The 12,959-nt window shown below is 37.2% G+C and overlaps 1 protein-coding gene across 2 annotated transcripts in view; it reads left to right on the top strand.

The window, feature by feature from the left end:
* The first annotated feature begins 3,280 nt into the window (after positions 1-3,280).
* The window catches only part of PFDN1 (prefoldin subunit 1), a 68,687-nt gene continuing 59,008 nt past the window's right edge, over positions 3,281-12,959 (top strand). The window contains exons 1-2 of one of the 2 annotated variants that reach the window (XM_020880666.2): positions 3,281-3,388; positions 6,243-6,409. In XM_020880666.2, the coding sequence (XP_020736325.1) occupies positions 3,356-3,388; positions 6,243-6,409 (200 nt within the window). In that variant the 5' untranslated portion in view covers positions 3,281-3,355. The remainder of the gene's footprint in view (positions 3,389-6,242; positions 6,410-12,959) is intronic. The other variant, XM_020880665.2, reaches the window with a different exon arrangement.

Below are 12,959 nucleotides of genomic sequence, written 5' to 3'. Positions count from 1 at the left end.
ATGTTGGCATCTTCTTTTTGTTCTTCAAATGTGCCAAGACTGCTCCCATCCTAAACTGTTTGTTCTTGCTGTTTCTTCTGTCTGGAAGGCTGTTTCCCCAGCTGTTTGCACAGCTATCTAATTCTCATTTTCCAGGTCTGATTTCAAATGTAATGGCCTTCCAGAGAGCTTCCCACACCTAAGTGGCCTCCACCCAGCAGCCTCTAACCACATTGCTGTTTTCTTCTTAATAACACTTATTAGCTTATGAAATTATTTGTTGGCATGTTTATTGTTTGTCTTTCCCCACTGGAATGTGTGCTCCATGGGGACAGGGAATTTGTCTCTTGTTATTGTTATATCCCAAGGGCCTAACGGATATTCAATAAATATTTGTTGAATGAATAAATAAGGTTATTGTGCATGGGTTGGCAGAGCTGAAGGGTAATAAGGGATCACTTCTTTAAGTTCCACAACTGTGGTCTGTTTGAACCTCAGGAGTATATCCCTGTACTAGTGAAGTTTTCAGTGTGAAGGCTGTTTTTTTTTTTTTTTAATAAAAATAATAGAAGCAAGCTCAGCATGGTTATTCTCTAGACAAGTGTCCAAGGACTGCAAACTCTTTAGGGCTTTCATAGACAGTGTCTTCCTGTCATTTTAGAAACTCTAAAGAGGGAAAGGCAATAACATTTATTTTGAAGTCCAAAATAAAAGGGTGATATTACAGTGGCTGCCCGTCCGTAAATTTATATCACATTCTGCCAACTTTATGCTCTAGGCAAAGTTTATTTTCCCCTAAGTTTGCTTCATTCGTGTAGTGTCAAGAATTAGCATAAAAATTGGTCTGGAACCCTTGCCTCTCTCAGGGCTCTGGTAGAAGTGAATGTGGAGGAATTTCCTGCCAGCCCAGTGGTTAGGACTCAGTATTTTCATGCCAAGGGTCTGGGTTCAGTCCCTGGCTTGGGAACTAAAATCCCAAAATCCACAAGAAGCAGCAAAAAAACAAGTGAATGTGAGACGTTTCTATAGTCCGTGGACATGCTGGACACTGAAGACAGGTTCTAATCAAAAAATTATGAGTCAAATGAGAAAATTAACTCTCATAAGAAAGACCAGCAGATGCCCAATAGTGGAAGAATTCATACCTCAAAGATTTCAACTGATAAGACATAAAGAAATTAAAAAATAGTTATGGTAATTATGTTCTAATTATTTTCACCATTAGGCAAGAATATATCACTGCATATCATTATGAAAAAGAAAAGAACATGTAGATTTGAAAAAAGAACAAAAACATTTTTTCACTTTTTAAACTGTGGTAAAATATACATAACATTTACTATTGTAATCATTTTTAAGTGTACAGTCCAGTGGTATTAAATACATTGACAATGTTGTGTTACTATCACTACCATCCATCTCCAGAACTCTTTTCATCTTGTAAAACTGAAACTCTACACCTATTAAACAAGAATTCCTGGGCTTACCTGGTAGCTCAGTGGTAAAGAATCCACCTGCCAATGCAGGAGACACTGGTTCGCTCCCTGATCTGGGAAGATTCCACATGCCCATGGAGTGACTAAGCCCAAGCACCACACTATTGAGCCTGTGCTCTAGAGCCTGGGAGCCACAACTACTGAGCCATGTGGCTGAACTGCTAAAGCCCTTGCACCCTAGAGCCTGTGCTCCACAATAAGAGAAGCCACCACAATGAGAAGTTCATGCGCCACAACTAGAGAGTGGCCCCCGCAGCAATGAAGACCCAGTATAGCCAAAAATAAATAAATACATTACAATTTTTTTTCCTTTCTATCCCTTCCTCCTGGCCCCTGGCAACACCATTCTACTTTCTGTCTTTATGATTTTGTCTACTCTAAGTCCCTCATACTAGAAAAGGACATGGCAACCAATTCAGGATTCTTAAGAGCCTGGGAAATCCCATGGACAGAGATGCCTGGCTGGCTAGAGTCCGTGGGGTTATAAGAGTCAGACACAACCTAGTGACTAAACCACCACCACCACCACCACCACCACCAAGTCCCTCGTACAATAGAATCATACAGTATTTGTCTTTTCGTGACTGGTTTATTTCACTTAGCATAATGTCCTCACATTTTGTTTATCCATTTATCCAATGATGGACATTTGAATAGCTAGTAAGTCCAATAAAATTTTTTTTTTAAGATAGAAAGTATCATGTGTCTTGAAAAAGGAACAGAAGTAGTCTTGAAATTCCGAGGAGAGATTATTTATGGTCTGTGTGATGAGTGATGTAAAAAATAAAAAAAAATACATAAAGGATACATGTTATGTGTCTGCTTGCTGGACCTTGAAAGACAAATATAACAATGCTAACCACACGAACTTAATTACAGCTTTTTATTGTGTGCCTACTGCATGCATTGTGCTATGCTTGGAGCTTTCCATCCTGATCTTATTTACTCCTCAGAATAACTGTTAGGTCAATACTGTTATTCTCATATTAAATGAGGAGACAAATTCTACACAACTAGGAAATGGAAGCAGACATACCTACGCTCAGTGTAGACCAAACCTTGAATACAGATTTGTTTAGTTCTAAACTCCCTGCCCTTTCCTCTGCCTCACAGGTTTTTAGAGTAAGGAAGATATCCATTTCTTTCATGTCCATCCTTCTAGTCATCCTGCTGGTTCAAATGCCAGCTATTTTACAGCAGATTCTCAAAATGTGGTTTGCAGACCACTTGGACCAGATCATAAAAGGAGTTTGCAAAAGTACATATTTCTGTGCCCCATATCAAAGATTCTAAGTAAGTTTGGGATGAGGATCAGAGAATCTGCATTTTTTTTTTTTTTTCTTTTAAAAAGAAATTTGGTCTCTCGTGAGAACTCCTGTGTCTACAAGGTCTTCTGGGATCATTCAGTAGAAATAAGTTCTTTGGGAAAACGCTTCAACTAAGCCTCCTGGTCTTCTCCATGCTGCCTTGCCTGAAACTCAGGCTGATTCTTTCTCATCCCTCCTTGACAGCACAGGACTCGTTGAAGGCATGAATTACTTTAGAGGTTTTAGCCTGATTTACATACATCTTAATTCAGCAACACAAACTAAACTATTTGTCGAAGTGCTTAAAACCACACACGAAATCTGCGCATTGTGCTGTGTTTGGAAGGATGTGGAGAATCACGGCAGGCCTACAGGTCACTTGGGGAAGACGTACTCTGAATCGGAATCCCGGTTATTTCAGGCGTTTGTAACAACGGGGAAGGTAGGAAAACCAAGCACACCAACTCATGCGCAGGCGCAGAAGGAAGAGGCCCTATCAAACCTTCAGGACGCGCCCTTCCCCCACGCTCTTTCCGGGCTTCTCCCACTGCGCAGGCGCAGCAGAGAAGCAAGATGGCGGCCCCCGTGGATCTGGAGTTGAAGAAGGTAAAAGAGGGTCTTGAGCAGGCAGACGCTTTTCTTTGGAAGCTAAGGGGACTGTGGACAAGAATATTGAGTGAGTCTCGAGTGCTGCGGGAGGAAAGAGGCCCCAGGGAAATAGGGGGTGGTTTCTCAGAGTTTAAAGGCGGGACCGGGCCTCCTTAGGCTGGAGTCGAGGCCTAGCGGCTCTTTGCCGGGTAAGAGCCGATTGGGCTGGGCCTGGTTAAGTTTGGCGGGCCTGTAGCTGTTTTATTCCCTTGTTTCGAGTTCCAGAGACCTTTCGTTGCTCTTGGAGCCTTCAGTTCCATAGTGAGGCCTGAAGTGAGCGCTTCCAGTTGGAGCCTCTTGCCCGAGCTGTAGCATCTTTAATTCTGTATCCAAATTTGCTTTGAAAAACTCCAAGTCCAGTCTGTTTTTAGGTCAGTTCTTTAATCCCATACCTTGTAAGGTCGCTTCATACAGTTCAGTTAGGTATCCTCATAGCAATGTTCATCTTAGGGCTTTGCCAACAACCCCCCCCCCCCCCGCCCCGCCCGTTTTTAAAGACTTGTCAAAAAAGAAACAAGTCCAAGTTTTCCAGATAAAATTGGTATCAGAAGGAATTGAGTTTCTCTTTTCAAACAATTGCCTAGAAATGTGTTCTTACACGGAAACGTTTTCACCACCTAAGAGTTGCCAGGAATCTAATACCACTACCGACTCAAAAGCATATCCTTTTTTTTTTTTTTTTTGGCGGAGGGAGGGAGAATGGGGATTGGAAAGGAGCCTAGACTTCATCTACTGTAAACCAGTACTTTTCTAGAAAAGGAAACAGTTTAACAGAAGATTCAGCCCAAGCTTGGTTCTAGAGTCCTGCATTCTCTGCCTCACTTTCCACCTTTTGACCACTACTTGAGGTTAGAAGAGCAAATTTTACTTAAGACTGTCTTGTGATCAACCTTTGCATGAGAAATAAGACAGCTGAAGTAGCTGTCCCACGTAATAGATGAAGCAGTGTATTATTGCTCCAAGGATTTACGTGTGTGTGTGTATTGCTTTTTGTTTGGAGCTTGCACCTTTACTCCTTATGGTGCTCGTGCTGTGTTATCTCAGCTTTAACAGTATACTAGCTTCCTTAGCAAACTGTCTTAAAGTGTTTTAAAAGTTTCCCCCTTTTTTTTTTCTGTTAAAAGTTCAAATTTAAGTTAGGGTTTAGTGAGAGCTAACAATAGAATACAGCTGTGAATGGACTTACCCCTCAGTATTATTTGAATCTGTTGCTGGGAAACCTGTGGACAGTGAATGAAAACTAAGAAAATAATTACAGACTTAAATTGGGTAGTTTTGGAAACCAATAAAATTACAGAAGAAACTTGTTTAAAGGTCTTTTAATATGTTTATAATTTTGGGGGGAGGGAGAGGGGTAGAGACTAATAGGAAACTTTAGGTACCTCCTCTCCCCTCTAGATGAAGCTTTTGAAACCTTGCTAGTAGGTGAGACGGAGAAGGCAATGTCTCCCCACTCCAGTACTCTTGCCTGGAAAATCCCATGGACGGAGGAGCCTGCTAGGCTGTGGTCCATGGGGTCGCTAGGAGTCGGACTCGACTGAGCGACTTCACTTTCACTTTTCACTTTCATACATTGGAGAAGGAAATGGCAACCCACTCCAGTGTTCTTGCCTGGAGAATACCAGGGATGGGGAGCCTGGTGGGCTGCCATCTATGGGGTGCTGCCATCTATTCAGAGTCGGACATGACTGAAGCGACTTAGTAGCAGCAGTAGGTGAGCACAAAGTCAGAATAAAAGTTTAGTAACTTTTTGCCATGTATAGCAGCCACAGATGTTATTATTAAGTCAAAATTTGACAGCATGTGAAAGTCATTCTAGGCACTTCAGAAGTATCAAAAACCTTTTAAGAGTACTCAGAGGTCAAGTTTGGCTTATCGTGTGCATATGAAGATCATGATGCAGTTGTTTTATCAATGCTTTGAGTTTTTTGTGTGTCTTTCTCTTAAAATATTCATTTTCTGAATATTACTGTGGATAGTAGAGTAGAAAGATTCAGTAACTAGAGATCAGAAGAAATTAATTAAGTACTTGATTTTTGACCTAGTAGTTGTTCAGCCCTGTGAAAGTCATTTATCTCCCTTCAGAACATTTAGTTAATTTGTAAACTGTGCTGATGAATCTGCCATCCTTAACTCAGGATTATTGAAAAGAGAAAATGAGACATTTATTATATGTTAGTATTCTCATATTAATATTCACTTGTTAATATTTCAAACAAGTGTGGGAAAGTGCTTTAAATAGTCTTGAGTAGTACAGATGTGGTGAATTGTTACATTTATTGTTCTTGTTTTGGGTCTCTGGGTTTCTGATTGTTGCATTTAGAGCTTTTATTACTCCTTGGGTACCTGCTACTTGATATGGTTATTATTTACCATGCCTTTGTTCAGCTTCTTCAGATAGGTTGCATCTTCTGAGGACTGGGTAAGTTCAGTATAGTTGACTCTTGAACAGCATTGGTTTAAACTGCAGGGATCCAGTTGTACACAGATTTTTAAAATAGTAAATACTAGAGTACTATATGATATGTAGTTGGTTGAATCAAGAAGTGTAGAACCAGGGATACAGAGGAACTGCTATATGGAGGGTCAACTATAAATTATACTTGGATTTTCAACTTCACGGAGGGTCAGTGCTTTTAATCACTGTATTGTTCAGGGCTCAAGTTTTTAGCAGACTGCCTTTGAGATGTTTGCTGTGGTAAATCTCACAGCTTTGTCTGTTTAGCAGGCTTCATTTTAATATATTAGATTTGATGTAAACATTTACTGTAAAATGTTGCACCTACTAAATCAAGGACTTCTTTCTTTTTAGGCCTTCACAGAGCTTCAAGCCAAAGTTATTGACACTCAGCAGAAGGTGAAACTTGCAGACGTACAGATTGAACAGCTGAACAGAACGAAAAAGCATGCACATCTTACAGATACAGAGATTATGACTTTGGTAGATGAGACTAACATGTATGAAGGTGTAGGGAGAATGTAAGTAAAGTATATCCCTAAGGGGGTTATCCTGAAAGAAGTTTATCTGAATTAAGTCATAGAATTTGTTCACTTTACAGCTTGGGTTGAAGTATCATGGTAGCTTTAAAGAACCCTAGGTCAAATATCTTTTTTCTTTTAAATGAGAAACTGAATTCCAGGTAGATGTGTTTAATCTTAAACTTTGAAGCACAGTTTAAAAATATTTATTCCATGTTCTTCTCTCCATGCTTAGGTACTTAGCGTGTGTAACTTTAATGGTGAAAATATGATTTGTTGTGAAAAGATGTTTATAGTAGTTTTGTGTGTGAAGATTTTTTAAGTAGTTGTAGTTTTAATCTCGTCTTCCCAACCTAATTATTAGTGGTCACACAAATCATGAATCTTAGATGTCTATCAGGTTGTAAAACAAAAATAAAGATTCAGTTGTCTATTTAAATATACTCATTCTGTCAAACATGAGAAATCTAGTAAATCAATTTACCTTGTTTGTTCTAATTCTTATTATATGATTAACCACCTGCACTTCACTTTTTTTTCTTTTAAAAACTATATTGCCATTCTGAGAGAGAATATATCTGCTTCATGTTCTCTAAGCAGTAAATAGGAATGGAAAAGCCCTTAACTGCAGGTCACATTCCATTACACTGAGCTAAAAGGAGACTGATTTTTTTTTTTTTTAAGTGGAGGAGGTACAAGAGAAGGGTTTTTCTGGAATTTGGTCTTTGAATATTACTTAGTAAGTGGACCATTACTTAAGTTTGGAGCTCCTTTAGTTGGAAAGGAATTTGACCTCAGTCTAGGACGATTTGTTTTATGATTGATTTGAAAGAAGCATGGCATGTGTAACATTTAGTGATGGCTTTAGAATGACATCATGAGAAATAGACCCTGCTCATGATAGCTGATCCATATTGGTTTGAAAAAGAGGTAGATTATGATAAACTGTTCATCTGATTTGCTTTCTGAGAATAAACAGCATGGATAAATAAATAAAATCTTATTGTTGGAGTCCATTTTTTCATTTTAGCTTGTTTTAAAAGGAAGAAAATTCCAATTTGAGAGTTTGTTAACTGGGACACAAAAGAATTGGGATGAAAACAAAGTAGAACCCTTGAATATATGTCTGTGTAGCATGAAGTGCATTGTTGGCATTCACTGCAGGATAATTTTATCTTTGTTATGAATATCCTTAGATCTTGAAACAGTAATGGTAGCTTTTATAGCATGCTTGTTAACATGTTGTGCTTTGGTTTCACATCATTACATTAGCTTTTGCTTGCTGCAGTTAAAGAATTTCTCCTGAAAGGAAAAACTCTTTAGTCTTTTGATCTGTAGTGGATTAAAAAAAAAATTTTTCTTTCTTTATTTGTTTTGGCTTTGCTGGGTCTTTGTTGCTACATGCTGGCGCTGTCTAGTTTTGGGGAGCAGGGGCTACTGTGGTTTCGGTGCTCTGGCTTCTTGTTTTGGTGGCTTCTCTTGTTGCAGAGCGCGGGCTCTAGGGTACACCTACTTCAGTAGTTGTGGTTCCTGGGCTCTGGAGTACAAGCTCAATAGTTGTGGCTCACAGGCTCAGCTGCTCCACGGCATATGGGATCTTCTGCGACCAGGGATTGAACCTGTGTCTCTGCGCTGGCAGGCGGATTCTATCACTGAGCCAGTAGAGAAGCCCGATCTATAGTGAAGTTTACTTTTTAATAGAATAATTTCATTTACTAAACATTCTGCAGACATGATAGGCAAGTTGCTTTTTTTGCTTATTGCCCAAAGTGCTACTTATTGGTTGTATTCCACTCGAAGAATTTTGGAGTTTAAAGGCTGGGATATGAATTAGTTAATGGTAGAACAGTAGTATTTCCAGAAGATTTATTTCATGTGAATTATGTTTCTTAAAAGAAATAAGTAGCTTTAAGTGTTTAGATAATGTGGAATATCTACATGGTTTTAAACTTTGGTTTTAAATTTGTCTTTTGTACTTTGTGCATCTGGAGTTTGTAGGGGCATGTAAGGTAAGTTGTGTTTGTTGTTTGGCTAGAGTGTTAGTGCCCTCAGGAGGAAAAGATTTGCTGAGTATTAGTCTGGTCATGAGGATGTTCTCTTTCTTGATGCTAAGCCTGAAATAGCTATTTCTGAATTTATAGTCTTGAGTAATCTTGAGTATCATTGTGATTCACTTCTTTAATTCTAGTCTTTACCTTAATTTGTCTTTTCTTTTCCTTTTTGAAAATTGTTAGGGAATTCTAATTAGAGCTAATTTTTCTCAAACTGTTGTTTTAAAACCAAGAATTATAAAATCTAAAACATTACATTTATAACCTGCAATTTTACCATTGCTGAAATTCAGGCCTCTTGACTGGACTAAGAAGCAATAGCTTCTGAACTGTTCTTTCTGCCCTTATGGTGTTGGTTTAAATGCTTTCTTCACCCATCTGCCAGATATGATTATGTCATTATTTTTCATAAAATCTTTTGTTCATCCTTGGTTGCCCATGGTATAAAAATCTAAATTTGTTAGCCTAGCCTTCATGGTCATTCATAATCTGTCCTTAATTTACCCTTCTAGCCTCAAATCCCACCACTTTCTATTGCCAGGCTGAGGATAGCACATAAATTTCATCTCATGGATTTACTTCTTTCCGTTGGTTTTGAGTTATCTGTTGAGTTTGAGTCTCACGTGGGCTTAAACATGCTCTAATTGATCAGTGAGGTCTGTCATGGGCTGAAGGTAGAAGGGGAGTAGCTCATGTACCCAAAATTGTTATCCCTACCGTTGTCACATGGGCTTCCTCGCACATGCCATGTCTTTCTGTTTTCTTGGTTTTGCTCCTTCTATCCTTCCTGGCCTTTGGTATCCCACTTTTCCTCCTGAAATTCACATCCTTTAAGACAGAGCTTATCTTCTCTGAAGAGTTTTCCATCTCCCCTGGCAGATTTACTAACACGTTCCTGAATGATACCAGAGCTTTTGTTCCTACAGCTAGTAGAGCACGTGGGTGGTGGGATGAGGGTAGTGGGCAGAACTTGATTGAGTTTGAAATGGTCTGGTCTCCCCAACTAGATTGTTAAAGACCATATACATATTTATCTTTGTTTCCTCAATCATCAGTACAAAATGTGTGTAAACTTGTGTTGGTTTGAATTGAATATGATTCTCTTGCCTAAAATAACTGCATTTTCTTTTGGTCCTTTAGAAAGAAAATGTTTAGTAAGTGTCAGAGACTTAAGAATTGAAGTTTATTATGCTTTTTAAATATATGATTCAATAAAGATGAAATTTTAAAAGTAACATATTTTGAGTAAGGTCAAAGGAATTGTTTCTGACCAAAATTACGTCCTCTAATCTGACAGAATTAATTCTTTATTAAATCTGTTGAGAAGGTTGACTAATTCTAAATGCCAACCAGTTGCAAAGATAGTCAGCATTGACAATATAGAAAAACCCCAAGCCTTTAGGATTACACTGAGGGCAGTATAGTCCTTGGAAAATAAAGGCTATTCTGTGCAGAGTAATACTGGTATAATTGTATATTTTACCTTGCTTATGCTTACAATAGGATGGAAGTCATATTTTTCATTTTAGGGTTTGCATTTAGTTTACAAAGTCATTTCAAGCCCAGATGCCTTTCCCAGTCATGAGTATGGAGAAAATGGGTAGTGTTAAATATGGCTGTTATATATGGCTATTTTTATATATGGCTATTTTATATATTATATATATTTTTATATATGGCTATTTTTGGTTTAAAACAAGGAAAATCAAGCTACAGGGTAAGAGATGATGAATTGCTGTATACTGTAAACTCTGCGTGTTCGTTGCTGAAAGCTATAGTCCATCTAGTCTCTTGGCATGTTGCCAGCACATTTTAGTTCTCTTACTTCATATTCTTTGGAGGGGCTGTTATGTAGCCTGATACTACTACCACCAATTTCTAGTTTTGCTACTTAAGCTGTTTGTGAGCTGACCTCACCATACCGCTTTGAGAACTATGATGAAAGTTACAACTGTGGAATGATGTGTCTGAATAGTTGGACGTGTTTGTCTTTTCATCTTTCTAGCATGCAAGGAAGGAATAGACACAGATCTCAAATAAATATTACATGAATGTTTCTTGTAGTTTTTTTTTGTGTGTGAATAAAAATCAGCTTGTAATTATTTATGGTAGTTTTCTTCCATTTTCCTTTGCATAGTAGAAATAAGAATATTTTTCAAAGTTAGTATTACATTTGAAAGTGCACATAAATGACATTTAGTCATGCTAATGTTTGAAAGGACTATCATTAGAATAAAGGTCAAATTTATTTTTATTAACAATAGGTATGATCCAGACCCTGATTTGATATTAGGTCCATTATTCTAATATCCTTGTGCTTGAGCATTACATTAATAACATTTCTTCTTTCCAAAAGAGATAAATTAAGCTTTATGTTTCTTTAATGAGAGGAACTTGAGTAGATTAGCCTTTGAGAAGAATGATTAGTGCCTTTCTAAAACTTGAACCTAACTAAAAATAACTTTGTACCGTATTTAAACTAATTTAGAGGTATGCCACCATTCTGTGGATATTTTTTACATTTAAGGAACTAAGAATGAACAATGGTATAAATCTACCAACTAGATAAGTGTCTAGCAATGCAGAAATTGCTGTTTGGGAGCAGTGTTGCTATTTCTACTTGTTGAAGTAATTTGATGGTGATCCCTGGTGGTTGAAAAATCCAGAAGTATAAAACTTAAGATAAATGTGGCACAGGTAGAAAATGAAAACAGTAGGTATATTTCTGATGGGTAACAAAATTAAAAAAAAAAAATCTAAATAATTGAACAGATTTTCAGCTAATTATGATGTAAAAATCTGAACTGTGACAGTTTGGTTGAACTGCCCTATGTTTAGAATGTTATGTTGGTTTTGTTTTGATTTTAATTGTTAGCTTGAATGTTGACTTGTAATTTGGATTGTAACATTTAGAAGGGTCAAGATGAAACATTTGCAGTTGCTCTCGGTTTAGGTATATTAAATATTAGTCAAGAGGGATATAATCAGGCTGTCTTAAGTTTTGCAGCCATTTTACTTCATGTTCATGTAGAGTTGATACTCCAATCAATTTAAGGTAATTTTAAAGCTGAAGACATAGTTGCATTATATTTTATTCCTAATACATTAGGAGACAAACCACAAATATTGGTGTAATAGACATTGTTAAGTATTATTGCTATTATAGTAATAATAGTTTATGTTATTGTTCTCACTAGAACCAAGTTTGGATATTTTATGCTTACTGTTGGAGAGAAAAAATACAGTCTACTTTTGGTGTGAGGGTCACTTTACAAATTAAAATTTATAAGCTCCTTTATACTGTCTTTAAAGGTGTTAGTCTGTATTTTAGAGCAGAGAAAATGAAGCAAAGATAAAATAATTTTCAGAGATAAGAAATTTAGTCATTTTTAAGGTTTTATTTTAAAAGAAGAGAAGGTTTGATGTTAAGCTGCTTTTCCTAATAGAATATGAACCACCCTTCTTGTGTTTTTATATAGAGCCGTATAAAGTCATGGCTTTCATTGCTCAAAGTTCTAACGGGGTAAAAACAACTCTTCCTGTTGTGCAGGGGAAAATGACTTCAGTTTTGTTGATGTTGAGTATGTATGTAACCCCAGCTGGGCATAGTCTCCTCTTCCACAGATGTGATACTCTAGGGAGAAGAGATTTCTGAGTCATAGTCTTAATTTCCTTAAGCTGTCAGTGATTTAAAAACTTGGTGTTCATTATAACTCTTTTGACTGCTGTGTAGAATGACATCACTGTTTTTATGCCAGAAGAAGTTAACAAACATTTTCGTAGGAATGACATAGCTATGTTTCTTCTGCAGAAAGAGTAGTTTTAATAATTCTTTCCCTTCTTCCCCTCCCATGTCTTCCAAGATCCAAACAATCTCACTGAAACACTGGAAATTAATTTTCAAAATGTTGTGTTAATTAGGAGTTTATTGTAAAAGAAGAGAGTTTGTACACTTACCTTGGGATGTACAAACATACTGAAATAAAAATTTTATTTAATGTGTCTTGGTTGTAGGGTTGGTCATTTATGCTGGAATTTGTTGAGAAAAGGTAAATGTAATTGATTCATTTTGTTACTGTTACTTGGAGGAGTTTGCTTCTGCCATCTCCTGACATCAAAAGGCCTGCCTTTTTTTTTACCCCCATCTTCTTTTGTTGCATGAAGGTAATTAATCAGCAACACAAGAGGATAGTGGTACAGTATATTCCAGTTGGTGATAAGCAAGAAATTAATGTAGTTAACTGAGAGAAGAGTGAAAAAAATTGCCTCGTTGTTCCTATGTAAATAAAAATAAAGCTAGCAGTAATTTTGAACTTTGTTACTTTGTCCTTGGGGATTTGGGTGCTGTAACTGACTTAAATCAGGTTGAATTTCTCTGAAATGAAAAACAATCAATTTTAAGCTGTACCAAGGATTTTCTGATTTTAGCTGTCACTTATCTCATAGTGGCAAATTTAAGAACAACTTGCTATCTAATCTGTTTGAGAGAAGACTGATAC

This window comes from Odocoileus virginianus, chromosome 3 (genome assembly GCF_023699985.2).
Source record: "Odocoileus virginianus isolate 20LAN1187 ecotype Illinois chromosome 3, Ovbor_1.2, whole genome shotgun sequence".
Taxonomy (NCBI): domain Eukaryota; kingdom Metazoa; phylum Chordata; class Mammalia; order Artiodactyla; family Cervidae; genus Odocoileus; species Odocoileus virginianus.
Note: the sequence above shows the minus strand (reverse complement) of the source record. Positions and strands in the feature narration are given on the sequence as shown.